At 43.6% G+C, this 27,331-nt stretch overlaps 1 protein-coding gene across 3 annotated transcripts in view; it reads left to right on the top strand.

Moving 5' to 3' along the window:
* The first annotated feature begins 30 nt into the window (after nucleotides 1-30).
* The window catches only part of LOC147457739 (beta-glucosidase 4-like), a 159,732-nt gene continuing 132,431 nt past the window's right edge, over nucleotides 31-27,331 (top strand). For 2 of the 3 annotated variants that reach the window (XM_086512560.1, XM_086512563.1), the window contains exons 1-7: nucleotides 31-169; nucleotides 292-441; nucleotides 26,098-26,164; nucleotides 26,252-26,310; nucleotides 26,386-26,461; nucleotides 26,545-26,619; nucleotides 26,694-26,781. In XM_086512560.1, the coding sequence (XP_086368686.1) occupies nucleotides 310-441; nucleotides 26,098-26,164; nucleotides 26,252-26,310; nucleotides 26,386-26,461; nucleotides 26,545-26,619; nucleotides 26,694-26,781 (497 nt within the window). In that variant the 5' untranslated portion in view covers nucleotides 31-169; nucleotides 292-309. The other variant, XM_086512562.1, reaches the window with a different exon arrangement.

The following is a 27,331-nucleotide window of genomic DNA, read 5'->3' as shown; positions in this document are numbered from 1 at the left end:
CCCACTGGGTTCTCTGTCTTGAAAGGTCGACTATCGCCTTACGAGATGCTAAATTTGAGATCCCCCCATGAGATACTCAGCAGAACGTGGTTAACTAGCTTTTGAGGGATTCCAATTGCCGAGCTTCTGTGGGTGGGGTTGGTGGGTGGTACTGGCTTCTTTCGTCTGCGTACGTCTCATTGTTCACTGTTCGTTTGAACGAAAGCCCAATACTCTTGCACGTGTGCGTGTGGGTGCCAGAGAGAGAGAGAGAGAGAGAGAGAGAGAGAGAGAGAGCGCTTCTTGCTGCAGCTGAGGGCCTGTTGCGCCATGGCTCCCCCGAACCTGGACAGTTCCTCCCTCTTGCCCCCCACCCCTCAGCATCAATCCCCTGCCAGCACCCTCCGACGCTCTGACTTCCCTCAAGACTTTGTTTTTGGCGTCGCGACCTCCGCTTACCAGGTTAGAGAGAGAGAGAGAGAGAGGGAGGGATTTGGGGGGGGGGGGGGGGGGGGGGGAGGGAGGGGTTTGTAATGCACACAAATCAAAAGATTGAGAGTACGACTAGAGGTTGTAAAGTGATTACAATGCATTCAAATCAAGAGATTTAGAGTAAACAATCAGAGGGAAATTGAATGTCAATTGATTGGTTTTTGAGGGTAAACAGGAGCCATTTATGAGGGGTGACAATCGTGATTATTCTCCCTATGGAGGTTCAAGGCAGTCAAGAGCCTATGATTGATCTTTGGAGTAACAATTCTTGGGTTGAGACTCCTTAGATAGATCTATAAGGTCGCATGTTTCTACGATGTTAAAAATTCTCTTCTTCTTCTTCTTCTTGCTAGCTACTGTATAGCACTGTACTCCATCATCACTTTGTGGAAGATTACCTTTGTTCATTTTGCCTTGCACCTATGTGAGCCTTATCAATGCAAGACAGGTCGGACCCATCAATAAGAGTGGTATAATGTGAATGGATTATAAAAGGAAAAGAGAGGATTCACACGCAGCTTTGGCAGGGGTAGAGCTCACATCAGCAAGTTCGTCCCTTAGTTGACTGTGAAGCTGGGGCCCTCTCGTCGTTTTCCTCTGAAAGGTGGTGGTAGTCTCCAACTCTGTCGAAATCGTCAGAGTTAAGCAAGACAGGCAGTGTTGCTGACACATACGAAGCGGGGGTAGAACCCCCGTGTGTGGATCTGCCCAAAAAAGAACAGCAGATCAAGCAACCTAGACTTGCTTGCTCCACTACTCTGGCTTGTACAAAGGCCCATTGTAGACAGTTCTATGTATAATGCAAGAAGGTGGTGTTTTCAACCTTATTTTGAGTTCATATTGAGTTGTGCATAGTTTTCTCTCGCTTCAGCTCTATCTACCTCTTGCTCTCTATCTAGCTATGGCTGCTTTGCGATATCACCCGCCATGGTCCTTCTTTCTTACACATGGTATCAGAGCTTCATAGTTTTATGCTTTAGGTTACCTTTTTACCTTTTATAATCCATTATTAACGCTTACTGTTGAATTGTGCTCAAAGCTTGGAACAGGAGAAGAGGTTGAAGTATCATAGCTATTAGAGGTCACAAGTGTGTGATACCACCAAGGGGAGACTGCCAGTAGCCTTCAAAATCAAGAGGTTGGAAGCATCAATTCTTGATCCAAACATAGAGCTATAATTTTGCGTGTCAGCAAGGTCAACAAAGCGTAGCCCCAGATCCACCATTTGTGTCTATAGCCATTAAAGAGAATTCAAGGAGTGTATGAGTTGCTTCTCAAAATTAGTATTGTGGGGGCAGCCTTCTATAGCTTGTGTTAAGAATGGGACCGTGCTTGCTAGGGTGGATGAAATAGAAACATAGTGCAAGTGTGAGTGTGTGTGTAAGCAAGATTATCACTCAAGTGAATTAAGTTCCAAGATAGAATTAGCTTGGATTCATAAACACAATCTTGAGTATTGACTTAGCTTAGCACAAGCTCACCATAGACAAGCATGTAGTGCAAAATAGAGTTGTGTTTATTCATTCATGAAATGAGCTTTACATAGCTCTACAGCTTTGCTCTACAGCATGTGGGATGATTCCACTCGTCTCTCCTTGACTCATATTTTTGGACAAAGCTCACACTTTACAATCCTCCCTTTAAGGTTTGGACTAAGACAAAATACTGAAGATGCAATATCCACACAGGATGATAAGTTTGTATCCACACAAGATGGTAATATCCACATGGATTGACAAAATCCACACAGGAAAATAAAAGTTCTCTCCTACAAGTAGAGAGGCTGCATCTTCAAAGTACGTCTTCATAAAAGTAGAGAGGCTGCATCTTCAAAGTAGAGAGACTGCATCTTCAAAGTACGTCTTCATAAAAGACAAGGTTGTTCTCGCCTTCGTTTTCTTTGTCTTCTACTATGTGAGCTGATCCTTTGCTAGGTCTCTTTCCTTGGTAGCTTCTGCTGCTGCTTCTATAAGTGTTGTTTTCTCCATTGCTACTACTTCCGTTTGAGTAGCATCGAGAAGGAGGATGTCCCTTCTTACTGCATTTATGGTTTGTTTGTGTAGCAGTCTATCGCTACGTGTCCCATTCTTCCACATTCGTAACGCTTTCTTCCGGTTGATGTTGTCGATGACGAATATCTTCCCCTTGAGGATGTCGTGACATAAGCCCCTCCTGATGACGTTAATGAACTTTTTTGCTTTCTTTCTTTTCCTTGGATTTAGTCGATGACATCTTGGAAAGGTGGAGCGGGTTCTTTTTCTTCAAGAATTGTGACTAAGTGGTCATAAGAAGGTGGAAGTGCACTTAATAGTATGGCCACTTTGTTGTCTTTTGGTACTTCGACTTGGATGTAAGTGAGCTGCGTGACAATGCTCTTAAGCCTATTTATTAGGCTAGCAATGTTCTCTCCTTCAGTCATAATGATCTTGTAAAGTTACGTTTTGAGACAAACTTTACTTCTTTTAGCACTGGCTCCAACATTACTTTCTAGGACATACCAGGCATCATTTGCATGCTTACATTCGTCTATGAAATGCACATAGTTGTCATCCAAGGAGGTGATGATTCCTAATGCTCGTTCGTCTTTGGCCAAATTTTGTGCACTTGCTATGAGTGTAGTTGTCGTAGTGTGCACTCCATCGAGTTCGGCTTGTTGCTCTAAGATAGTGTTGATGATAGACCATAAACATTTTTTCATAAAGTATCCTCTTAATTTCGTTTGCCAGGTGTGAAACCCCTCCCCGTTGAATTTTTCTATTCCCTTCTCCCCCATTTGCTCTAATAGAGGGGTCTTAGCTTAGGAGACTCTCCTAGCCAGTGTCTACCTCTTTACACGAGCACAAATAGCCCTTAAGAAATGAAAAATTTAATTGGCAAGTTATTGTGCTTTGATGGATTCATTTCATTGCAAAGAGAGAGAGAGAGAGAGAGAGAGAGAGAGAGAGAGAGGGGGGGCGAGAGATCCTTTTGTGAAGCTTCTTTTCACAATTTTTTTGAAAGTTGAAGCCTTTTTTATGCCTAGCTGCGGAAGCTTTCTTTGAGGGGTGCTTGTTGGATGGCTGGCTGTAGGAGATTGATATCTGCTTGCAAGACTGGTTGCCTTGAGGTGCAAAGTTTTGAAGGAGTACGAGCAGAAGTGCGACGCGAGAGAGAGTGCGAGAAGAAGAGCACGACGATATGGTGAACTCGCTCTACTGTAATGTGTAGAGCATAGTGAGTTCTTATTAGGTTTTTACAAAAGAATATGTGTACATAACTTGGCGGCCCGCCCACTTACCTGGGCGACCACATTGGGTTTTATACCCCAACAACCTCCCACTTAAAGTCCAATGTGGTACTTTAAGTGTGAGAGAAGCTACTATACAAGCTAATATACAAGAGATGTAGAGAAGTGATGTACTACCCTACACCTAACTGCTTGCGAAAATGCGCAAAGCTCTCTGAGGGAAGTCCTTTTGTAAGTAGATCAGCAGGATTTTCTGTGGTGTGAACTTTGACAAGCTGAAGTTGCTTATCCTCGAGCATTTCCCTTATGAAATGATACTTCATATCCACATGCTTTGTCTTTGAGTGATAAACTGGATTGCGAGCCAATTGTATAGCACTTTGACTATCACAATATAACACAGGCATCTCTTCTTTGATTCCCAAATCTGTTACTAGTCGATTAAGCCAAATTGATTCTTTGCATGCCTCTGATACTGCAACATATTCAGCCTCTGTAGTAGACTGAGTAACACAATCTTGTAATCTAGAACGCCATGATACTGCTCCACCAGCCAATGTAAAGACATATCCTGACGTAGACCTTCAGTTGTCTAAGTCACCTGCATAATCTGAGTCTGTAAAACCCTTTACACTTAGCTCCTGACTCCCATAGCATATACGCATACTCTTTGTAGCTTTCAGGTATCTCAATATTCCTTCCACTGCCTCCCAATGTTTCTTGCCTGGGTTTGACATGTATCGACTTACTACTCTCACTGCAAATGCAATGTCTGGGCGAGTAGCAATCATTGCATACATCAAACTACCCACTGCAGACGCATATGGAATCTTATCCATTTCAGCTTGTTCTTCCTCAGACACAGGACAATCTTGTTTGCTAAGTTTCATATATGGTGGCAATGGAACACTCAGTGCCTTTCTCTTCTCCATATTGAAACGTTGCAAAACCTTATCAATATACTCTGTTTGAGATAACCAAATCAACTTCTTTGATCTGTCTCTCTCAATGCGCATACCAAGTATATGACTTGCCTCACCCATGTCTTTCATGTCAAACGATTTTGCCATCTTTGACTTCAAAGCTGAAATTTCTTCCAAGTGCTTGTCAGCAATCAACATGTCATCCACATACAAAATAAGGATCAGCCAACTGCCATCCTTAACCTTCTTTGTATATAGACAGTGATCGAACTCACTACGTTTGTAGCCTTGAGAAAGCATAAACTTGTGGAATTTATGGTACCATGCCCTCCGTGATTGTTTTAAGCCATAAAGACTCTTTAACAACTGGCATACCCAATCTTCCTTGCCTTTCTCAACAAACCCTTCTGGCTGCTGCATGTAAATTTCCACATCTAAATCACCATGCAAGAACGCTGTCTTGACATCCATTTGGTGCAACACCAAATCTAATATGGCAACCAATGCAAGAAAGCATCTCAATGTAGTCATCTTGACCACCGGAGAGAAGACTTCATCAAAGTCAATGCCTTGTTCTTGCTTAAAGCCCTTGGCAGCAAGCCTTGCTTTGTACTTTGGCTAACTATCATGAGCGGTGATCTTATACCTGTAAACCCATTTACAGGGTAGAGCCTTTTTGCCCCGTGGTAATTTAACTAGCTCCCATGTCTGGTTTTTATGCAGAGCTGTCATCTCTGACTGCATGGCCAATTGCCAATTCCCGGAGTCCTTCATTTGCACTGCTTCCTTGTAACATGAAGGCTCATTGCAATCAGTCAACATGACATAGTTCATAGATGGAACAAACCTATCAGGAGGTCGCGTGATACGTCCAGATCTACGCACAATAGGTGGCTCAGGCTCAGCCACAACCTCTGGTTCCACTCTATCCTGTCCTTGCTCCTCTTGAGCCCTGACATTTTGTCTTGCACGTGCAGGTCCATCTTCTTGGAAGACAACTCTTCTAATCTCCTCAACCCTCTCTGGTTTAGAATGATATTTGGATTCATTAAAGTGAACATCATTGCTGCGGACAACCTTTCTGGATTCGGGATCCCAAAGTCTGTATCCCATCTCACCAGAATTACCATAGCCTAGAAAGATGCACTTTCTACTCTTTGGCTCAAGTTTGTTCCTAAATTCTTTTGGAACGTGAGTATATGCATCACAGCCAAAGACTCTGAGATGCTTGTATGAGGGCATTTTGCCTGACCATACCATCTCTAGCACTGAATCCTTCTGCAAAACCTTGCTAGGAGATCTATTTACAAGATGAACAGCTGTTGATACAGCTTCAGCCCAAAACCCATTTGGCAGTTGTGCATTAGACAACATACTTCTGACCTTCTCTTGTATGGTCCTATTCATCCTCTCAGCAACACCATTTTGAGGAGGATTGTAAGGAGCAGTAAGTTGACGTTTTATACCTTTTGACTCACAAAAGTCCTGAAAGGCCTTTGAAACATACTCTCCACCATTGTCAGTGCGTAAGCATTTAAGCTTCTTGCCACTCTGATTCTCCACAAGTGTCACAAACGTTTTGAAAACACTAAACGCTTCATCCTTGTGCTTGAGAAAGTAAACCCATACTTTCCTCGAGTAATCATCTATAAATGTCATAAAGTAAGAAGCTCCCTCTAGAGATAGGTTAGGCATAGGTCCACACAAATCACTATGAACAAGTGCCAACTGCGTATCTCTTCTACTGCTTCTATGCTTATGTGGCTGCTGTGTTTGCTTACCATACAGACAATGTTCACAGAATTCAAAATCATTAAATGAAAAGCCAGGCAAATAACCAGAACGAGACAAGATTTCCATTCCCTTCTTGGACATATGTCCTAACCGGCTATGCCACAAAGAAACGTTCGGCTGCTCGGTTACAATGATTACATTTTTAGAGACATTTGATACATAAATCATGTAAAGTCCTCCAGACTTTACTCCATGTGCTACTGTCATAGAACCCTTGGATATCTTCCACATGTTCTGTCCAAAAGTGGTGACGTAGCCAGCATCATCAAGTAAACATGTGCTGATCAAGCTCTTTGTAATTGCGGGAACATGTCTCACATTCTTCAGCGTGAAAGAAGAGCCATTCTGAAACTTCAATTGAACATCTCCAACACTTAAGATCTCACATGTCTGCCCATTGCCTAGCCGAACATGATCTTTAGTGGTCACATAAGAAGTAAACCACTCCTTGTTTGCAGACACATGAAGTGATGCCCATGTCCCTGAGTCTATAATCCAGTCACTCAGTGCATTTCCATCAGATGCTGTAAGAAGAGCTGAGTCCATTGTATTCTTCAAGAAGTAGATGTCTCCTGACACTAGACTGTCATCCTCTGCAACAGTGTTTGTCACATTTATTTCTTGAATCTTCACTGAGGACTTGTTCTTCTCACCATGGTCTTCAGATTTCTCTTTGCCTTTTTCAGCTTTCCATTCTCTGCAGTCTCTTTTCATGTGACCTTTCTTGCCACAATGATAGCATTCTATGTCACTCTTGCCTTTAGCACTGCGAGACTTGCTACGAGACTGATTCCTCTTTCCACCTTTGTACTTTTCTTTGGTCCTTCCCCTGACAACTAAGGCTGTTCCTTTGCCTTTGTCCATTGTCTTTCTATTGGTTTCTTCAGTAAGCAGACTTCCTTCTACACCTGCTATGTTCAAACCATCTGGAGGTGCAGAATTACTCAAAGCTGTGCGAAAAGTGTCCCAACTTTCCGGCAATGTGATCAACAGGAACATAGCTCTAACAGGTTCATCAAACTTGACACCTTGAGCTGACAACTGACTATAGATTGTGTTGAATTCATTCAGATGATTGGACATAGGTGTCCCTTCTTTCATCTTCAAGTCAACAAGCTTCTGAAGCCAGTATACCTGTGAAGCTGCACTCTGTTTCTCATAAAGATCACTCAGCTTTAACCATGCTTGATAAGCCGACATCTCGTCTGCTACATTGAAGTAAACGCTTTCTGCCAAAGTCAGCATAATGGTAGAAAGTGCCAATTCATCCATTTCGCTCCATTCATCTTCGTCCATATCTTCTGGTTTTATCCCCTTGAGCTTTATAGGTTTTATCTGCTTCTTTTGTACCAACACGTGCCAAATTTGCTTCTTCCACAATGGGAAATTGGTTCCATCCAGCTTCTTGATATTGTAAAGAGCAGTGTCCTGTGATCCAGCCATAGCTACGCTTCACAGTAGTTTACTTTCCTGGGAAAAATTCGGCAGAGTTTTCCCTGTAAACTGACCTCTGAACCAATATCAACCTGTCAAATGAACCAAGAAAGCTTCAGATTCTGCAGAAATTTTGGCAAAGTCTCCTTCGTAAAATGGCTATGGTGTACTAAAAAACAGACCAAAAACAGCTCAAAAAACACTGTCTCTCTGACACTGTAAGCTGCGGGTAAACCTGTCCTGCACCTGTACTGTCTCTCACTGTCCTGTCACTGTCCTATAAGCATAGACTGCGACAATGCCTCAATGGCAGTAAAGCAAAGATGCAATCCCAACTGTCTAACTCTCAGTCAATACATCCTAGTTGCCTATCTAAGGGTGCTCGAGGGATCGCTCCAAGACCTGTATCACCGAAAGGATCTCAACATTCGAGAATCCCCCAGCTCAATAAAACCTCACTCGACCCTCAACAAAGGCTGTAGTAAATCTAACAGTATATAGACTTCCCACAAAGTCATACATCCACAAATTTCCCACTGTATGCTGTAACCGCTTCGGCGGTTGTTTGCTGCGTGACTCACAGCCAGCAAACCCTCAACAGACATACATAATCTCTGACAATACATCCTATGTGGAAGTACCTGCAATGTCAGGATGAAATCTGGAATATCAAGCAGCAAACACAAGCTACCTGATGAACTAGTGGATGTCGCCTACAGTCTGTGTGTAGATACGCCCGTGTCGTATGTGACATGCCTCCAAGAACTGTGAGCCGTCCTTCGATGTGTAGACAGCCACAAATCAACACTCTGGGAGTGTCGATATCCTCAGCACGTGCAGTCGTAGGCCGAAAACCCTAAATTTGCAGAGTCGGATCTGCACCCGTCGAGACCACGTAGTCGAAAATGGCCAGCGCAGACCTTTGTCGAAGCCGAACGGTGGCCGAGATGACCTCAGAATGAAATTCTGACAACACCAAGCCCTTCGGGCTTGCCCACGAGATTTGGGGCCGTGTCTTCGCCTGTCGAATTTCACTCCAATCTGAGTTGGTGACTCTAGCCTCCTGCAGTGCTGCCCCGAGCCTCGATCTGAGCTCTGATACAAGTTGAAGGAGTACGAGCGGAAGTGCGACGCGAGAGAGAGTGCGAGAACGATGATATGGTGAACTCGCTCTACTGTAATGTGTAGAGCATAGTGGGTTCTTATTAGGTTTTTACAAAAGAATATGTGTACATACCTGGCGGCCCGTCCACTTACCTGGGCGACCACATTGGGCTTTATACCCCAACAAGTTTTGCCTTGATGCTGAAGCTTCGAATTTTGATGTAGGTCTTCTTTGTAAAGCTTAGTGTGAGCCACCCTTTTAAAAAAAATTTAAAAGTTTGGATGCTTTGGTTTTAGCTAGTGGGACAGCGTGTAAGGTGAAGCGGAGTGAATGTTTGAACTTTGCTCAAGATGAGTGTTCCGAACTGTGCTCAAGGGTTCCTTTTATTCTTATGGAAGGGAGAGCAAACAAAGTGAATGGACAATGTGTGTGCAAGGGTATGAGATTGAGAGATAGAGAGAGAAGAGAATACGACACCACAGACGTTGTAAAACCCTCCTCCGAAGGCTCCACTCTCGTCGGCGAGAGTGGTCTACTATTGATTGCACAAACTGGTACAAACTGAATGCATGTGACTGATGCAAGTCTAAGCTAGATTGATGACGACGACGACGGGGATGGTGAGACCGATGTAAGGGCTGAAGTCAACTGCTTTGGTACTACTGTCCAAAAACGCTTATGGCTGAAATCTATTGCTGATTCACTGCTGTCCCAAAAACGCTGATGGCTGAATTTGTCTGGCACCAAAAACGTTGAAATGGGCTGGTTCTTAAAGGCTGAAAACTGTTGGTCTTTATGGCTGGAAACTGCTGGTCTTTAGGGCTGAAATCTACTGGTCTTCATTTGCTGAAAATCGCCATGGCTGAGGCTGCAAATCTGGAAACCCTAGGGCTTCTGACAAACGCCTGGGCTGCAAAGCCTTCTTGGAGGAAAACGCTAGCAGACTGGGGATCTTTGGCGATGTTTGCTTGGAGGGAAAAACGCCAAGGCCGAGGGTATGATGGCGATGGATCTTGATGAAAAACGCTAGGGGAGGGAGTCTTTGCTTGGAGGAGAAACCGCCGTCAAGGGTTCTTGCTGAGAAGTTGCCTGTTGAGTAGTGGTGCTCCTACTGCCTTTTCTGCCAGTTAGTGCTAGTCTAGGTTTGCTTATATACAAACTTACTCAATTTGCACTACTTACTTTCCAACAAAAGTCACTTAAAAATAATAAGTGAAAAATGTCAAAAAAAGGGAAAATAGGCTAAATGCACTGGAAAATTCCCTCGAAGGATTCTGATGGATTCTGATGGGAATGCTTATGATCATGCTGTGTGCAACCAGAGGATATGCATCTACACTAAGTGACTGGGCATGCACGGTCTGCGAACAGACTCACAAAAGTGCCAGAACACTTCTAAATCTAGACTGACAGGACTGACTGAACCCTTGTCGTGCTGTAGCTTGTCCACAGACACATAGGGTTGGATGTGTCACGTGACACAGCGCCTTTGCTAAGGCCGGGCAAGGCGGGCATCATTCGGGTAGGCGGGGTCAGACTCGGGCACTACGGGCAGGTGGGGCAGATCGGGTAGGGCCTCCGGGTTGGCGACGGACGATCATGTTTCAAAAGCCTTTAAGGGTCGGTCGGCCGGCTCCGGTTGATCGGACCCGACGGAGAATTTAATTTGAGAAAAGGCGCGCTTTGAAGTTCGTCTAGGTGCCGATCTTCCTTGGGTTGACTTCCTCCTCCAAAAAAAACAGGGTTCCCACCATGGGTTTTGGAAGCTTGTGGGACTTAAGATTGGTAGGCATTCAAAGTTCAAAAGCCACACGCACAAGGGTGTTGCAAAAAATTTGCAGCAGGATGTGGCACACAAAAGCTTCACATACACCCTAAAATAGGAAATCAAATTAGATGGGCTAACTGTGTGCCAATGAAGAGGTTAGGGGCTCAACGGATTGCTCTCGACAATGGCTTTGCACACACACAAGTCACACTTCAAGGTAGAGCTTGCGCAAAGAGTAATTGGGAATTAAAATCATGCAAAACCTAAGCTAAATGCAAGGACTAATGGTGAATTAATCAATTCCAATGCTAATTAAGCTTCCAATTAGCCAGTGACTAGTGGTTCAAGAGTCTTTAGCTCAAGAACATGCTCATGCTAGCCAATGGAATACTTAATTAGGCATGCGTTATGCAATAAAATAGCAAACCTAATGGATCTAGCTAATGATGATTAACGGATGCTAATTGTACAAACATGCAAATGCATAATGGCAAACCTATCTATCTAGCATAACCTAATGCTCTGATACCACTTGTTAAGAATGGGATCGTGCTAGCTAGGGTGGATAAAAGAGAAACATAGTGTAAGTGTGTGAGTGTGTGTGTAAGCAAGACTATCACTCAAGGGAATTAGGTTCCAAGATAGAATTAGCTTGGACTCGTAAACACAATCTTGAGTATTGACTTAGCTTAGCACAAGCTCACCATAGACAAGCATGTAGTGCTAAATAGAGTTGTGTTTATTCATTCATGAAATGAGCTTTAAGTAGCTCTAAGCTTTGCTGCACATCATGTGGGATAATTCCACTCTTCTCTCCTTGACTCATACTTTAGGACAAAGCTCACACTTTACAACTTGGACGAGACTTTAGTGCTCGCGTATTTTGTGTTCTAAGTTCAAAAGGCTAAATGAGATTTTAAGCTGCTTGAAGGCCTACTGTTTCTATTTAAGTGGCTAATTAAAGCTGCAAATAGTGCTCGCTAAGGGATCGTACTTAGCAAAACCTTAGCATCACAATCTTGCTCTTGCCAATCCAAGCACATAGATCTTCACCTCACACCATGAAGGGCTCGTTTGTAGCCCTTGTTCATGTCAAACTGTCACGACCCAGTGACGTGGCGTGCTTAGTACACACACACACCTTCTGAGCCCCTCACGAAAATGTTGACGTGGCAAGTGTACTACAGGCAGTGACGTGGCAGCCCTGGAAATCGCGGCAGAAAATGCGGACATCTTTTGGGCATGCTTTTTCTACACAGGATCTACGTAGCTTTTTGGCCTTGCTTTACTTACGCAAATTGGCAAAGAGAGAGAAAGAAGCTCTTTTGCTTTTAATTTGACAAGCAAGAGAGAGAGAGAGCCTTATTTTTTTTAAAAGTGCTTTTGATTTCACAGCTTTTGGGGCTCTGCTTTTAGCACCCCTTGTAAACCCTTTAAATTAGTCTTTGGGCTCTCACTTCTCAGAGCATCTGGACGTAGAGTCTGAGAGTGAGTCCCGGCGACTTGCTTGTACTCTAAGTTGCAGATTAATACAAAAAGAAATACCGAAAGGGACCCTAGTCTTTGGGGTCAATATCTCTAGGCACGGAACTCCGCTGGGCCAGTGTCGAATCAGTTGTGAACTGTGAACTGGTTTGATGTAATTATTTGTGGCGTTGCGGTAGATTCTTGACTTGGAGTGTCCAAGTCTGTTACAGTGGTATCAGAGCACGGCCAATTTCTCTTCTACGGGAAATCCAATTCTTTTTCCACGGCACTTATAGCTTTAGGCATAGATCGATCGACTTCCTTTGCATCGGGAGATGCGGGAAGAGATCACAACGAAGATTCACGCGAGGAGTACGGCCCGCCTCGGCCTACTCAGGCGGAGCTCAAAGAGATGGAGTGTCGACGATTGACCGGTGATGCAACAAAGATGATGCTTAATTTTGCGAAGGGCTTGCCGCATAAAAAGAGTGATAGGATATAAGGAATGCTTAGAACTGTTTTGAGGTCGTTTTGAGGAAGGATGCAAGCACTTGGTTTGAGTCTCTATCTCAGGAGGTTAAGAGAAGCTATAAGGAAGTTGTTGAACATTTCAAGCAATACTTCTTTGACCCCTAAAACACTCAAAAGCTATGGCAAGACTTCGTTTCTCACAAGCAAAAAGACTAGATGACTACTATATGTACAAACAAGGGTGAGAAATGTTGCTAACCCTGGTGATGGTACAGAGTTCCTAAAGAAGGAGAGGTTCATATCCGGTCTCTTTCCCACATTCAGGATAAAAGTTGAGGCAAGTGACGTGAATGTGATCTGAATGTTCAGTGATTGTCGTCTTTGTCCAAGTGTTGGATATGTGTTGTCTAGTGCGTCGATACTTTGTGTGACCTCGATGCAAAGACCCTAACCCTTAACCCAGTCACATTGAAGTACCTAGCTTGATTGAGAAGATGGTGTCAATTCGACGATGCGAAAGTGTAGAGACCAAGGAGAGAGAGAGAGAGAGAGAGAGAGAGAGAGAGAGAGAGAGAGAGAGAGAGAGAGAGAGAGAGAGAGAGAGAGAGAGAGAGTCTTCGTGAACTGTGCACACATGACGTTCAAAATTTAAAACTCCAAGATGGAACACATCGTGTCCATGATCCGACCAACAACAATGATTTGGTGCCCCCATCCATAGTGTTTTAGACGTTTGATTGGTTCCTGCTAGATGCATGTGCATTGAACTCCGACCTATGGGTCCAAACACCGATAACTTGAACTCCAACACAAGAGTCCAAATTAATTATAGGGAGCACTCCTTGCCCGTCTCTGCCACTCACAAGCCTCTCTTTGAGTGAAGCTAGTGGTGACACCTGCACTTTGGCTAGAAATCTGACGTTGTGGCTGCCGCCACGTGTGCCATGCGGATCTTCTCTGTCAAATTTTTATTGCCGTAATCTCTGTCCAGCTTACCTTTATCCTTGTCTATATGTGAGTTCCTACTTTTGCCTTTGGCTTCAAACTCCCGAACCAAACAAAGCGTCGAGTCACAGTCATGACAACTGTGGTTGTACCTCGTGGGTACCGAGGCAACTAATTGAGTACTGGTACTGCCATCCTTGTCCAACTTGCCTGTCACAAACTATTGACGTGTCAAGTCACTGAAGAACGGAGCCAACCTTTAGATCTCGGCCGAGGGGCCTAAACCCTAAGTGAAGTAGCAGAAGAAGTTTTACCAACTTGCAAAGTCTTGCCGAGTGGCCTATTTTTAAAGAAGAGTTCCCACCAACTTATGGGACCCGGTCCGAGGGGGCCTATCACAAATTGATGACGTGGCTGCCCAGTGCAACACATATTTACCCTGGCATGGACAGTTTGGCTGAAACTGCTAACGTGGTTGTTGCCCAAAAAATGCGGCGTAACCTGCGGAAATCTGCCATGTGGCCATGCTGTATAGACACCCGCTTTTTGCGGCGCTTTTGGCGAACAGTTTACGGCAGCTTTTGACAGATTTAGGGTATGCAATGTTTGCTTTATTTTATGCAAGTTAGTGAGAGAGAGAAAGAAACAATCTTGCTTTATTCAACTTCAAGCTTTTGGGACAGCTTTTGGGCTCTGCTTTTAGCATCCCTTGTAAACTTTCAAAAGTCTCTGCGCTCTCACTTCTCAGAGCATCTGGATGCAAAGTCTGAGAGTGAGTCCCGGGTGACTTACTTGTACTTTGAACACAAATTAATACAAAAAGAAATACCGAAAGGGGCGCCAGTCTTTGGGGCCAATATCTCTAGGCACGGAACTCTGCCGGGCCAGTGTCGAATCGATTGTGAACTGTGAACTGTTTTGAAGTGATCTTTTGTAGTGTCGCGGTAGATTCTCGACTTGGAGTGTCCAAGTCTGTTACAGTGGTATCAGAGCACGACCGATTTCTCTTCTACGGTAAATTCGATCCCTTTTTTTTTTCGCGGCATCATGGCTTCAGGCAAAGATCAGTCGACTCCCTTTGCATCCGTGGATGCGAGAAGGGATCACAACAAAGATTCACACGAGGAGTACGGCCCGCCTCGGCCTACTCGGGCGGAGCGTCAAGAGATGGAGCATTGACAATTGATCGGCGATGCAACAAAGATGATGTTCAATTTTGCGAAGGACCCTAAATTTGCAAAATATATAAGCCAAACTTCTTTCGATGAGGTGCACACGCAGTGGCAGAAGACCACAAAACCACCCCCCAAACTCGCTCTCAAGAAACCTCCTACCCCCAGGAAGTATATAGAGCAAGAATTAGAAGAGGTGGTTGATGCACGAATTGCTCAGCTTTTTGAAGCGCAGAACAAAGCTAAAAAGCACGACAAAAAGCAGAAGAAAGGCACTGACGTCTCTGGTTATTTGGGTCGTCAGTCTACATTTGAAAAGGCAAGAAAGCAGAAGAAGTGTGTTCGATTTAAAGGAGTACCCAATTCTTCTTCTTCTTCTTCTTTTGACAATTCTTCTAGCTCATCTGACTCGAGCGAAGAAGAGAGAAAAGCCAAAAAGCGAAGCAAAAAGCAACGCTTTGGAAAGGGCAAGAAAAAGGCAAAGAAGTAAATCTCGTCCCTTGGTTGATAGTTCTACGGAGGACTCTTGTCTTCAGATAGTTCGGACTCTGATGACAACAACTTTTATGCAAAGAAGAAGAATTTTTACAAAGCCAATCAGTATGATTTTCTGAAAGACAAAAGCAAGAAAGTCTGAGAGTTTAAGGAAGGTGGACAGTCAATTAAATTTGACACGTTTTCTAGTTATAGAGATGCTTCGAAGGCTTTGTCTTTTGTACAACAATCTGACATCGCTTTCGCGAGAGGGCGTTACTCAGAGCACTCTAAGATTCGGAGAGCTGCCTCTTACTTCAAGGGGAATGCTCGAACTTGGTGGTCCACACTTTTATTAAACAAGACCACGCCAATTAAATGGCTGAAATTCAAGAGGCTTTTTATTTCTTCTTGGTTGACTTGAGAGTATGAACGCGATATACGAACTGCTTGGAACCATCTTTGGATGACCAAGAAGGATACAGTGGACGCTTATTGCGAGAGATTCTAGAGCTCTTTTCTACCCGCCTCTTCATTTAAGAAGATCTCGTTCAAGGAATAGATTGAGCGGTTTACCTTGGGTCTACCTACAGAGATCCAAGATCACCGCTTGCAACAAAAGTCAGCTTCCATTCAGGAGTTGATGAGTCATGCGAAACGGGGTTTTGCCATTCACTCAGGCAGTTTGACCTACCCCACAGATGAGATCATGACGCAAAGAGCTGAATAGACTTCGACAAATGAAAGTAGAAAGAGGAAGAGCAACCCAGAAAAGAAAGATCCACGACCCAAACTCACTCCTCAGGAGAGCTCGCTACATCAAGGAAGGGAAGTGCTTTGGATGCGGGGAAACTGGGTATATCTCCGCGAAGTGCCCTAAAAAGGCACAGAAAGAACAGAACGACAAGGACGACGAAAGGCCTGAGAGTTCGAGAGCAGCTAAGGAACGTGGAAGAAAAGGCAAGATGAAACAAGACTAGTTCCAGACTGCGTGGGTACTGACCCTAGCACGATGGACGAGAGTATAGAACTTTCCGGAGCTTGGGGCAAAGTAAAAGACCAAGAAGCCCTAATCTTCTTTGATGGAGGAGCCAAGGCCAACTTCATTTCACGTGAATTGGCGGCACAGCTCGAGATCACACCCGATCGGATGGGACTAATAGCAGAGGCAGCTCTAGTGGCACCCGCCAGGGACGTAGCCATTACACCTGTCATTGGCAAACTTCGTTTGCATTGTCAGGGGTATTTGGGGCATGAGGACTTCTACATAATGCCTTTGGAAGGTTGTGATGTTCTCTTGGGAATTCCCTGGTACCACAAGAACAACGCTGTGGTCGACTATCGGGCGAGGAAAGCGACTTTGACCACAGAGAAGGGCAGAACCATTGTACTCGATGTAAAACTTAAGGGCGAGTCTGTTCCTATTGTATCGGCTTCGGCCATTTTCAAATTAATGAAATCCAGTCTGTTTGTTTACCCGATCTTTATGAAAGAGTTGAGTGATGAGGATAGGACAAATATGTCTGAACTTGATAAAGAATGCCAAGATTTTCTCCACTCTCATGCGGATTGCTTTTCAGAGGGCTTGCCAGGCGAGTTACCACCCGCTCGTCCTGAAGATCATATTATTGATCTGATACCTGGAAGCACACCACCGAACCGGCCACCTTATTGTGTGAGCCGAGCTCAGAACGAAGAGATTATGAACCAGGTGAAAGACCTCTTGGAAATGGGTCTTGTCTAGCCTAGACCTTCACCATATGGCTCTCCAGTGTTGTTGTTTTTGAAGAAAGACGGATCTTGGAGAATGTGCATCTATTATAGAGCTCTCAACAAAATCACCATCAAGAACAGATTTCCGATTCCTTAGAATCGATGATATACTTGATCGACTTCAGGGATCCTCGTGTTTTAGCAGGATCAACTTGAAAAGTGGATATCATCAGATCCGAATTGCACCGGGAGACGTCTACAACACAACCTTTCCAACGACTTTTGGTTATTTGAGTTTTTGGTGATGCCTTTTGGCTTAACCAATTCTCCTGTGACATTTAACCGGATGATAGACATGATTTGTCGAGAGTAAGACTATTTGTTGGCACTTTCTTTGATGATATCATTGTTTTTTCCAAGGATGAGGCAGAACATAGAGCACATCTGCTTCAGGTCTTTTAGGCATTGTGAGACCACAAGTTGGTGATTAATGCGAAGAAAAGTGAATTTCTCTTACCAGAGAGACACTTTTTGGGACACATTGTGTCAGTAGCAGGAGTGCAGACGGATCCAGCCAAGATAGAGACTATCTGTGATTGGCCCGATTTGAAGAATGTCCATGAAGTTAGAAGCTTCTTGGGATTGTGTTCGTACTACAGGCGGTTCATTAGAAAGTTTCCAGAGGTATCTTCCCCTTTGCATATCGTGACACAGAAAGGAGTCCCTTTCTTACTGGGACCCACAGAGGTGACTGCCTTTCAGACATTGAAAGAGAAATTGACTACGGGACCGGTTTTGACTTTGCCGGACTTGCAGAATGCATTTGAAGTATATTGTGATGCTTGTGGTCGTAGTCTGGGTGCGGTCTTAATGCAAGAAGGCCATGTCATTGCTTACGAGAGCCGATTGTTCTCAAGGCTGGAATTGACAGCACAGATTTATGAAAGAGAGCTTTTGGCGATTATCCATGCTCTTACTCAGTGGCGGTACTACCTACTGGGAGCGGATTTTACTGTCTTTATAGACCATTAGAGTTTACGCTACTTCTTGTCATAGAGCAGCTATGGTAAAAGCAGATGCGGTGGGCGAACATCTCGTCACAGTTTCACTTGCAGATTGTCCATGTTCAGGGACATAAGAATTTGGTGGCAGATGCTTTGTCTCGGAAGTCTTTGGTTCTGGCTATTTCCGCGATACATCATAGGAGCTTCGAGGATATGGTCGATCGGTTTGCCACAGATACAGATTTTGCAGACGTTTTCACACGGATACCGGATGGGTTGACAGTCACCGGATATTCCATTCGGGATGGCTACTTGATGAAGAAAACCATCTTGTGCGTTACACAGCCATTGAGGGAAAAGGTTATGACCGAATGCCAGTGTCCACCTTTTACGGGTCACGACGGCATTGCTACCACCATGAAAGGGGTACAGAGATACTTCTATTGGCCGAGACTCAAGAAGGATGTGGACGAGTTTGTGCGCAGTTGCTTGGTATGCCAGAAGGTCAAGTTTGACAGGCATAAAGCACAGGGATTGTTACAGCCTTTGCCCATACCCGCCCTCCCATGGAAAAGTATTGCAATGGATTTTATTTTTGATCTCCCAGAACACAGTGTGGTCACGATGGTATTTGGACTGTTATTGACAGATTTAGCAAGCAGGCTCATTTCATTTCAATGAAGAAAATAGTTAAGCCGGATCACTTAGCGAGACTGTTTGTGGCCGAGATTTTTCGATTACATGGCAGGCCTGAGACGATTGTCTCCGACAGGGACCCCAGATTTACGAGTTTGTTTTGGAAGGCAATTTGGGAGAACATTGGCACGCGATTGCAGTTCTCGTGATTTTTTCCACCCGCAGCTGACGGGCAATCTGAGGTTGCCAATTCAGTGGTTTTAGATTTATTGAAGTCTTATATCTCGGATGAGAAGACTCAATAGGAAAAGTATCTACCTTTAGTGGAATCTGCCTACAACAACACGATACACTCTTCGAGAGGGAAGACGCCATTTGAGATTATTGAAGGTGCTGAGAAGGTTCCACCCTTCCTAAGCACGAAAGATAAGATTTTTGAAGCTGATGAGTACACGCGCGACTTAGACACGGCTTTTGCCAAGGTCCGCGAGGCTTTGCAGAAATCTCAGGAAATACAGAAAAAGGCAGCGGATCGCCATCGTCGCGATTTGAAATTGAAGGAGGATGATTGGGTGCTCTTACGTTTTGAGAAGGCACACTTGAGAAAGAAGAAGGGAAAGGAGAGGCTTTTTCCAAAGCTTAGTATGAGATACTACGAACCTTTCCAGATCTCCGAAAAGATCAATGATGTCTCCTTCCGACTGAAACTGCCTAACACTTGGAGGATTCACAATGCATTTCATGTGAGTCTCTTGAATCCTTTTAAAGGTGATGTGCCCGAAGATGGGGAGCCTGATGAGCAACCCGAAGTGGAAGAAAACGAGGAGATCCTTGTTCCTGAACAGATTTTGGCACATAAGGACAAAAAGATTAAGGGTAAAGTACGAAGGCGGTTCTTGGTTAAATTCAATAACTATCCTGCATTAGATGCGAAGTGGATGGAGGAGGAGGACCTAACAGATACTCCTCAGATTGTGAACCTTTATCTTGAAGCTTTTGGTTTAGCATAGTCTACTCCAAATGGAATTCCGAATTCAGCTTGGCCGGAGATCTGGTGCGGTGGGTTGCAGAATAGGGGAGTTACTCCGCTCCTTTGTCAACAGATGCCTTGATTTTTAGAATACTAGTCACTGATTCAGGGATACTGAGAGCTGGCAGCATTCTGCTGTATGACTTCATGAAATGGAATTCTGGAATATGAAACTGATTTATTCTTGACTTGTTTTTAAGTGCAGGAACTGATAGACGAAATGACTGCAGCATTTTGGTTGAATGATCTCAAGTAGACATGGTTGCAATAGGGATTGGTCAATTGGGTATCTATGAGGTCTTGAGTGGATCTAGATGCGATTGCTAATTGCATTGCCGATAAATCATGGTCTAAGATCCGAATGAATGTTGAATGTGATTTGTCATGTGATGCCTAGTGATGTCCTGTGATGTGCGTGTCGATTGGTACATGTGCTAGATGTGTGTTCCTAGTGCGTAGGTACTAACGGTTAGTGTCTGCTAAGGCAGCTTATGGCTTCTGTTTGTTTTGTAGGCATAATCGAGGGCGATTACAATGCTTTCAAGAGGGGGGTATGTCACAAATTGATGACTTGGCTGCCCAATGCAACACACATCCACCCTGGCATGGATAGTCTGGTTGAAACTGTTGACATGGCTGTTGCCCGAAAAATGTGGCGTAACCTGCGGAAATCTGCCACGTGGCAGGCTGTACGGACATCCGCATTTTGTGGCGCTTTTGGCGAACAATTTACGGCAGCTTTTGACAGATTTAGGCTACGCAATGTTTGCTTTATTTTATGCAAGTTAGTGAGAGAGAGAAAGAAACTCTCTTGCTTTATTTTTCAAAGCTTTCAACTTCAAGCTTTTGGGACAGATTTTGGGCTCTGCTTTTAGCATCCCTTGTAAACTTTTAAAAGAGTCTTTGGGCTCTCACTTCTCAGAGCATCTGGACGCAGAGTCTGAGAGTGAGTCCTTGGTGACTTGTACTTTGAACACAGATTAATACAAAAGGAAATACCGAAGGGGACGCCAGTCTTTGGGGCCAATATCTCTAGGCACGGAACTCTGCCGGGCGAGTGTCGAATCAATTGTGAACTGTGAACTGTTTTGAACTGATCTTTTGTGGTGTCGTGGTCGATTCTCGACTTCAAGTGTCCAAGTCTGTTATACAGGGCCTAAGTGACCTAAAGGCATTAAAATTTAAATCGGGGCCAACACACATTGACACACACAAATCCTAAAAGGCTGTATAGACGTCCACAATTCGCACTGACATGTTCATGTGGTAGCTGTATGGATTTTCGCAAAACGCATTGGTAGCTTTTGGCGCTAGTGCTTTTGAGTTTGATTGCTTTTCAAGGCCAAGGGCCTTTAATATGTGCAAAGGGCTCATTCTCTGGCATGCTCAAGTGTGAAGGTGCGGGGATTGGACTACCGGCATTGTACTTAGTGTTAGGTGCAGCGGAATGAATGTTGTATTTTCTCAAGATTAGTGATCTTTATTGCTCAAGGTTCCTTTTAGTTCTTTAGGGAAAGAGAGAGCTTTCCGTCTTGTAAAGTGCTGTGGTCACAAACAAAATGAGTGGATCTTATGCGTGCAAGTGAATGAGACTGAAAGAAGGAGAGAGAAGAGATACGACATCGAGAGGTTTGTAAAACCCTCCTCCGAAGGCCCCACTCTCGTCGGCGAGAGTGGTCTATTATTTGATTGCACAAAGGTGTACAATGCGTATGCAATGGACTATGCAACTTGGTCTATGCCGATGACGACGACGACGACGATGGCTGAAATCTGAGATCTTCTAATCGCTGAGTTTTGGAGGTTTCTTAGGGCTGAAAACTGATGGTCTTTACGGGCTGAATCTGCTACACTTTAGGTGAATAATGCCGGTCTTAATTTGCTGCTGAAATCCAAAAACGCCAGGGGCTGAAATTGGTCCTTCTGTTGCCGGGGTTTTGCAAATGCAAAAACGCTAGGCTGATCTGCTGTGTCGTGATGATGCCGGGGTTGATCTGCTGTGCACAAATCGCCAAGGCTGATCTGATGCAAAAACGCCACGTCTTCTGTGGAGAAAACGCCAGAGTAGTCGTGGGGGTTGGTCTTGCTGAGAAGTTGCCTGTTGAGCAAGGTGCTCCTGCTGCCTCTTCTGCCATTTAGTGCTAACTTGGGTTTGCTTATATAGAAACTTAGCAAAATTGCCCTACCTACTTATGTTGGAAAGTCACTTAAAAATAATAAGTGAAAATACCAATAAATAGGAAAATAGGCTAAATGCACTGGAAAATTCCCCTAACTGATGCTAATGGATTTTGATGGGAATTCCGATGATCATGCTGTGTGCAACCGGAGGATATGCATCTATGCTAAGTGACTGGGTATGCACGGTCTACGAATAGACTCACAAAAGTGCCAGATCACTGCTAATCTAGACTTGACTGAACTGACTGAACCCTACTGTGGTGTAGCTTGTCCACGGACACATAGGGTTGGGATGTGTCACGTGACACTTAGTTTAAGCAATATAAAGAAATACTGAAAGAGGTGCCAAGGTATTCTTAGTTTAATTCTACGTGACTCCGTGTCGCTTGTGCTCTCTCTCTCTCTCTCTCTCTCTCTCTTTCTCTCTGTCTCTCTGTTTCACCTCAATTGTTATCAAAGTTCTAAAAGTCTTTTCAATTTGTTCTTTTCCATTGGCACGTGGTAGCCATCTTGTAACAATGGTATTAGAGCATCAGGCGTTTGCTTTTCTCAAAGCATACCGGTTTTATCAAAGAGCAGATTGGGCAGTTGTGCCCTGGGCACTTTGGAAATTGTTATTGAAGAATTTGCGTGTCCAAACCTCGGACTTTCATATCAAAGAGCAAACAGGGCACTTAGGCACTTTGGAAATTGTTACTGAAGAATCTTCGCGTCTCGACCCCGGACTTATTAGCCACTCCCACCCTTACTTCATCGCGCATCGGGTGTGCTCCCGTCTTCATCGCTGTCTTATAGGGCATAAGCCACAAAGAATGGTAGATTACACATGGGTTTTGGTGGAGAACCTGACAGAGATAACATCTCTCGGTGGACAGGCAAAGAAAAGTTGAAATCCGGTGCGGGAATTGAAGAACAGAATGAAGAATAGGGCGAATTTTTGACATCGAAGTTTGCCAGAAGACCTTTAAAAAATTCTTCAATGGTTGAGAATTCCGATATGCGAAAGAGGCAAAGTTGATCCTCTCAACAAGTTCTACGCATTGATACGAACACATCTGATATCCAAGAACTTTGGAAAATTAGGGTTTTTGCAGAAAATATCAGTATATGTGGAATTAATGTTTTTGGAAGCTCTTGTTATCTGTGTACAGATAACTACTAGGAGTGAGGAACATGCATATGAAAGGATTTGGAAGCATGGAGCCGGACATCGATTCTTTTGTAACGAGGTGAACCATTTGCTTGAAATTTTACCTGTTTTGCAGGTGAATTGGAGGATGACATGGCAAGGAATTTGCATCTGAAAGCAATCGGGAGCAACGACAGCTCAAGAATTAATCCGTCGATTCAAGATAAAAATGACGAGTTTTGTTTTGAAATTTGAATGTTGATGCATGAGGAATGATGAATGATGAATTAAGATTCTAGTACATCAAGATTCTCATATGAATGAGATGACTGGATATTGTGGTGAGCGCATCAAGAGTTCTTGTGGGATGAGATGGCTACACAAGGATCTAGTTGCATCAAGACTTCTTGACGGATGAGATGACTAGACTGAATGATTGAAACAGTGTGTTTAGTATGAATCAAGTGCGTGAATGAAGAACTTTGAAATAGGAATTTCCTAACATGATTCTGATTTATGTATGAAATTAATGTTTTTTTTTAAAAACTTGCTATTTGTGAATAGATAATAGGTGAAATCGAGAATGAGATGATAACGAATTCGGAGCAATGACTGCTCCAAAATGAACCGGATCACGATCATGAATTTTGAATGATGATGATGACTGATTATGAATGATTGAATGAGACTGTGGTGAGCCCATCAATAGTACCCAAGGGATGAGATAGCTACACAGCGATAAGATGACTATAACTGAATGATTGAAACACTCTGTTCAGTATGAACTCAATGTCTGATTGATGGATTGTATTACTCACACATGTGATTGTGTTCCGGTGCAGGATTGAAAGATGGAATGATTGACCAACTGACTGCAACATTTTGGTCTTGAGAAATCTATGGACATGATCGCAATAAAGATTAGTTAATCCGATATTAGTGAGGTCCGGTGTGGATCTAGATGCGATTGTTAAATATGTTACCAAGAATCACGGTCCTAGATTAGAATGGATTCTATGTGTTATAATCTGAATGTCATGTGAATGTGATGTGACTGTCGTCTTTGTATAAGTGCTGGATTTGTGTCGTCTAGTGCATCAGTACTTAGAGTCAGTGTCTATTGAACTGGTTTATGGTTTATGTCTGATTTTGTAGGCGTAATCGAGGGCGATTACAATTCTTTCAAGAGGGGGGTATGTCACAATTGATGACGTGGTAGACTGCCTGGGACAGGTGACATGGCAGTTGTACAGCCCGTTGAATTGCGCTGACGTGGCGGTTGTACGGACCGCCGTGTTTTGTGCTGACATGCCACGTGAACAGCACCACAGATTTTCGTAAATTCCGCTGGCTGCTTTTGTTGAGAATAAGCGCTGGCTTTTGAAAGCAGATGCTTTTTGGGATTATTGCTTTTGAACTGAATGATTTTGGGGCTCTGCTTTTGGGGAATCTCTTGTAAGAATAAATAGCCCTTGGGGCCTCACTCTGCAGAGCATCTGAACGTAGAGTTTGAGAGCAGAGGTTCGCCGGGAGTTGTAACTTTGCTCAAGCATTAAAATACAAATAAATACCGTAAGGGGCGCCAGTCTTTGGGGCCAATCTCTCTCCAAGCTGCACACTCCAAGGACTTGGCAAGCCTTCAAGAAAATTTTTGCTTGGAGTTATATGGTTTCTGACATCTTCCTTTGGAGTGCAACTTTTGGCAGAGTGGGGTATCTTGAAATGCTTGCTATGGAAACCCTAGCAGATTTTAACTTAAAATTTCTCGACATCTCCAAGTAGGTGTCTCGTCTTGAGCTGATAACCTTGGAGGTCCGGTGTAATTGCTATATCTAGGGACTACCATCGCCGCCAGAGGAACACTCTGTCGAAGAGCTGATGGACCATGTTGTGGTCGGCTACAACCTTATGGAAGGAATCTAACCCTAATTTTTGGTGCATGTTTCAGGGTGGAAAGTCAGGTGACTTTTTGAGCTCGACTGATGTCGAGGTTGCTTTTTAAGTTTGAGTTTTGTTTGGTGATCCCGTTTTGAGTTTGTTTGAAATGGATGGTATATGTTTTAAACCTATCTTGGTGCTGATTTGAATTGTTTGACTCTTGTTTTAATACTGGTTTCAGTGATTGGTGATTTTACTTCCGGGTGGAGTACTGAGAATGATGTTTGAGAATGCTTGTTCATACTCATGGCCTGGACCCTTTTGGTTATTTGTAGGAGTATCGAATGTTTGAAAAGTGTTGTTTTTACTCATGGCCCGGACCCTTGTGGTTATTTGCGGAGGGAGTATTAAGAAGTCTGAGCAGTGGTTACTCTCAGCACCTCCAAACGACGCAGGCTGCGGTCTGGGGTGTTTGGTTGTAAAAGGCCTCTATAAAAGCCAAACTAAATAATGGGGTCACATTGGGAAGTTCACTTGAGATGCCAAAACTCTAACAAATGGGTCCTATTTTTGGCACTCCCTTCTTGTGTTTGTTGCATCTTAAGACATCTATCTCATCTATCAAGGAGGTGATAGCTCCCTCCATGGAGTTTCTAAAATCCATTGTTTTTGAGTAAAAGAGGGTTATTAATTCTTAGAGGATTGTGGTCATGGGTGGACCAAACCAGTGTTTGAGATGTCATATGACGGTATATGTTGGCAAAGATTGTTGACTATTCTATGTCCCTTGTATGGGTGGTTCCAACGACTCAACTTGTCTACATTATTGCTCCAATTAGGATGAAACTTTGTACACATATTGAGCTCTTCATCATCTTAGCAATGAGATTTGTATGCCTGTTCACACTCCATCCGTGTAGCAATGAACTAGAACGCATCTATGTTACACACTTGCTTCCTTGAATTTCACAAACACACCATTTTGGCTGTTTAAAGACAATACCAATACAATTGCAAGAATGGAAGTGTAATATGACTATCATCTATGTAGTCTCTTGATGCTCTAAAATGGCCATTCTTTCACTTGATTTTGATAATCTCTAACTTGCTGTTCTCCTCAAAACATTGCCTTACCAAACATAGTGGACGTGTATCTGTGAATTCTGGATATGCTGATTACTTAAAATTTTGATCACATACTTACATGTCTAAAGTGGCATTTACTAATTACCAGCCTTTAATTGTTCTGTCTTATAGAAGGGTTTTTTCTTAACAGGTTGAGGGTGCTGCATGTGATGGGGGACGAGGTCCAAGCATTTGGGACACATTTTCTCATACACCTGGTTTGTTGAGTCTTTGCAATATTTATTTGTGCTCATAGTTCACAGGTAAATCTGGATTAAATTGGGTCGACAAAATTTGGTTCGTAGGAAAAACTGCGGACGGCAAGAATGGCGACAAAGGAGTGGATCAATACTATCGTTTTCAGGCAGGAGAATGTTTCAAAAATTTACAAATTATTATTTCCATGCAGGAAACGTCTTTCACTTCTTAATATACACAGGAGGATGTCGATTTGCTGGTTAACTTGGGCTGGGATGCCTATCGTTTCTCAATATCATGGTCTCGGATTTTTCCCGGTATTCTAGACTCTGCGCTAAAGGAACATAACATATAGCTTTCATGTACATTGTTCTTTATGTTCAATTGACATGCATGACAGATGGATTAGGTGTTTCTGTGAATGAAGAAGGAATTCGGTACTATGACTGTCTCATTAACGGTCTACTTGAAAAAGGTACACTATTGTATGCTGGATATTGGCCAATATATGAAGGCATCTATATTTTTTTGTTTGATCATCCTTCTCAGGCATTCAGCCCTATGTAACCCTTTTTCATTGGGATCTTCCACAAAGGCTTCAAGATGATGTAGAAGGATGGCTGAGCTCTGATACAGCGTAAGCATTTCATATATCTGCCTTATTGCCAGACATAAAAGTAATTCTTTTCCTATTTTTAAGTCGAGTCTTTCATACTTTTTGCATTTTCTGGAGAGTGGACTACCTTGCTGACATAGAAGCCCAACGCAAAAACACGAAGTTAATGGTGAAGGAGATGCTACCCTCAGCATTACACGTTAAAACTCAATTTACATGTCATCTCATTAGACAAATCATCATGCAAAGGCCTTTCCTCTCCTGCATCCAGCATGTCCTAGTGCTTGGGAACCAACCCACCCCGCCCCCCGCCCCCTTCTTCCCAATCACAAAATCATAAAGCTTGGCCACTGTGTGGCCTAACATGATGGTACGATAGTTCCTAGGGGGTATACGATCTGAACAACAGACATAGAGTAGTGGAAGGAGGAGACGGCCTTTACAACAGAACTCCCAACAGAGTTCTGCACAGCAGCAGGGGCCTGCACAGAGTCAGCAGCAGCAGAGTGCTTAATGGCAGCAATCGTGGCGTGTAGCTTGTCCTCCATCTTGGCCATTTCATCCTTTGTGG

The sequence above is a fragment of the Adiantum capillus-veneris genome, chromosome 5, assembly GCF_014529385.1.
Source record: "Adiantum capillus-veneris isolate H3 chromosome 5, ASM1452938v2, whole genome shotgun sequence".
Lineage (NCBI taxonomy): Eukaryota > Viridiplantae > Streptophyta > Polypodiopsida > Polypodiales > Pteridaceae > Adiantum > Adiantum capillus-veneris.
Note: the sequence above shows the minus strand (reverse complement) of the source record. Positions and strands in the feature narration are given on the sequence as shown.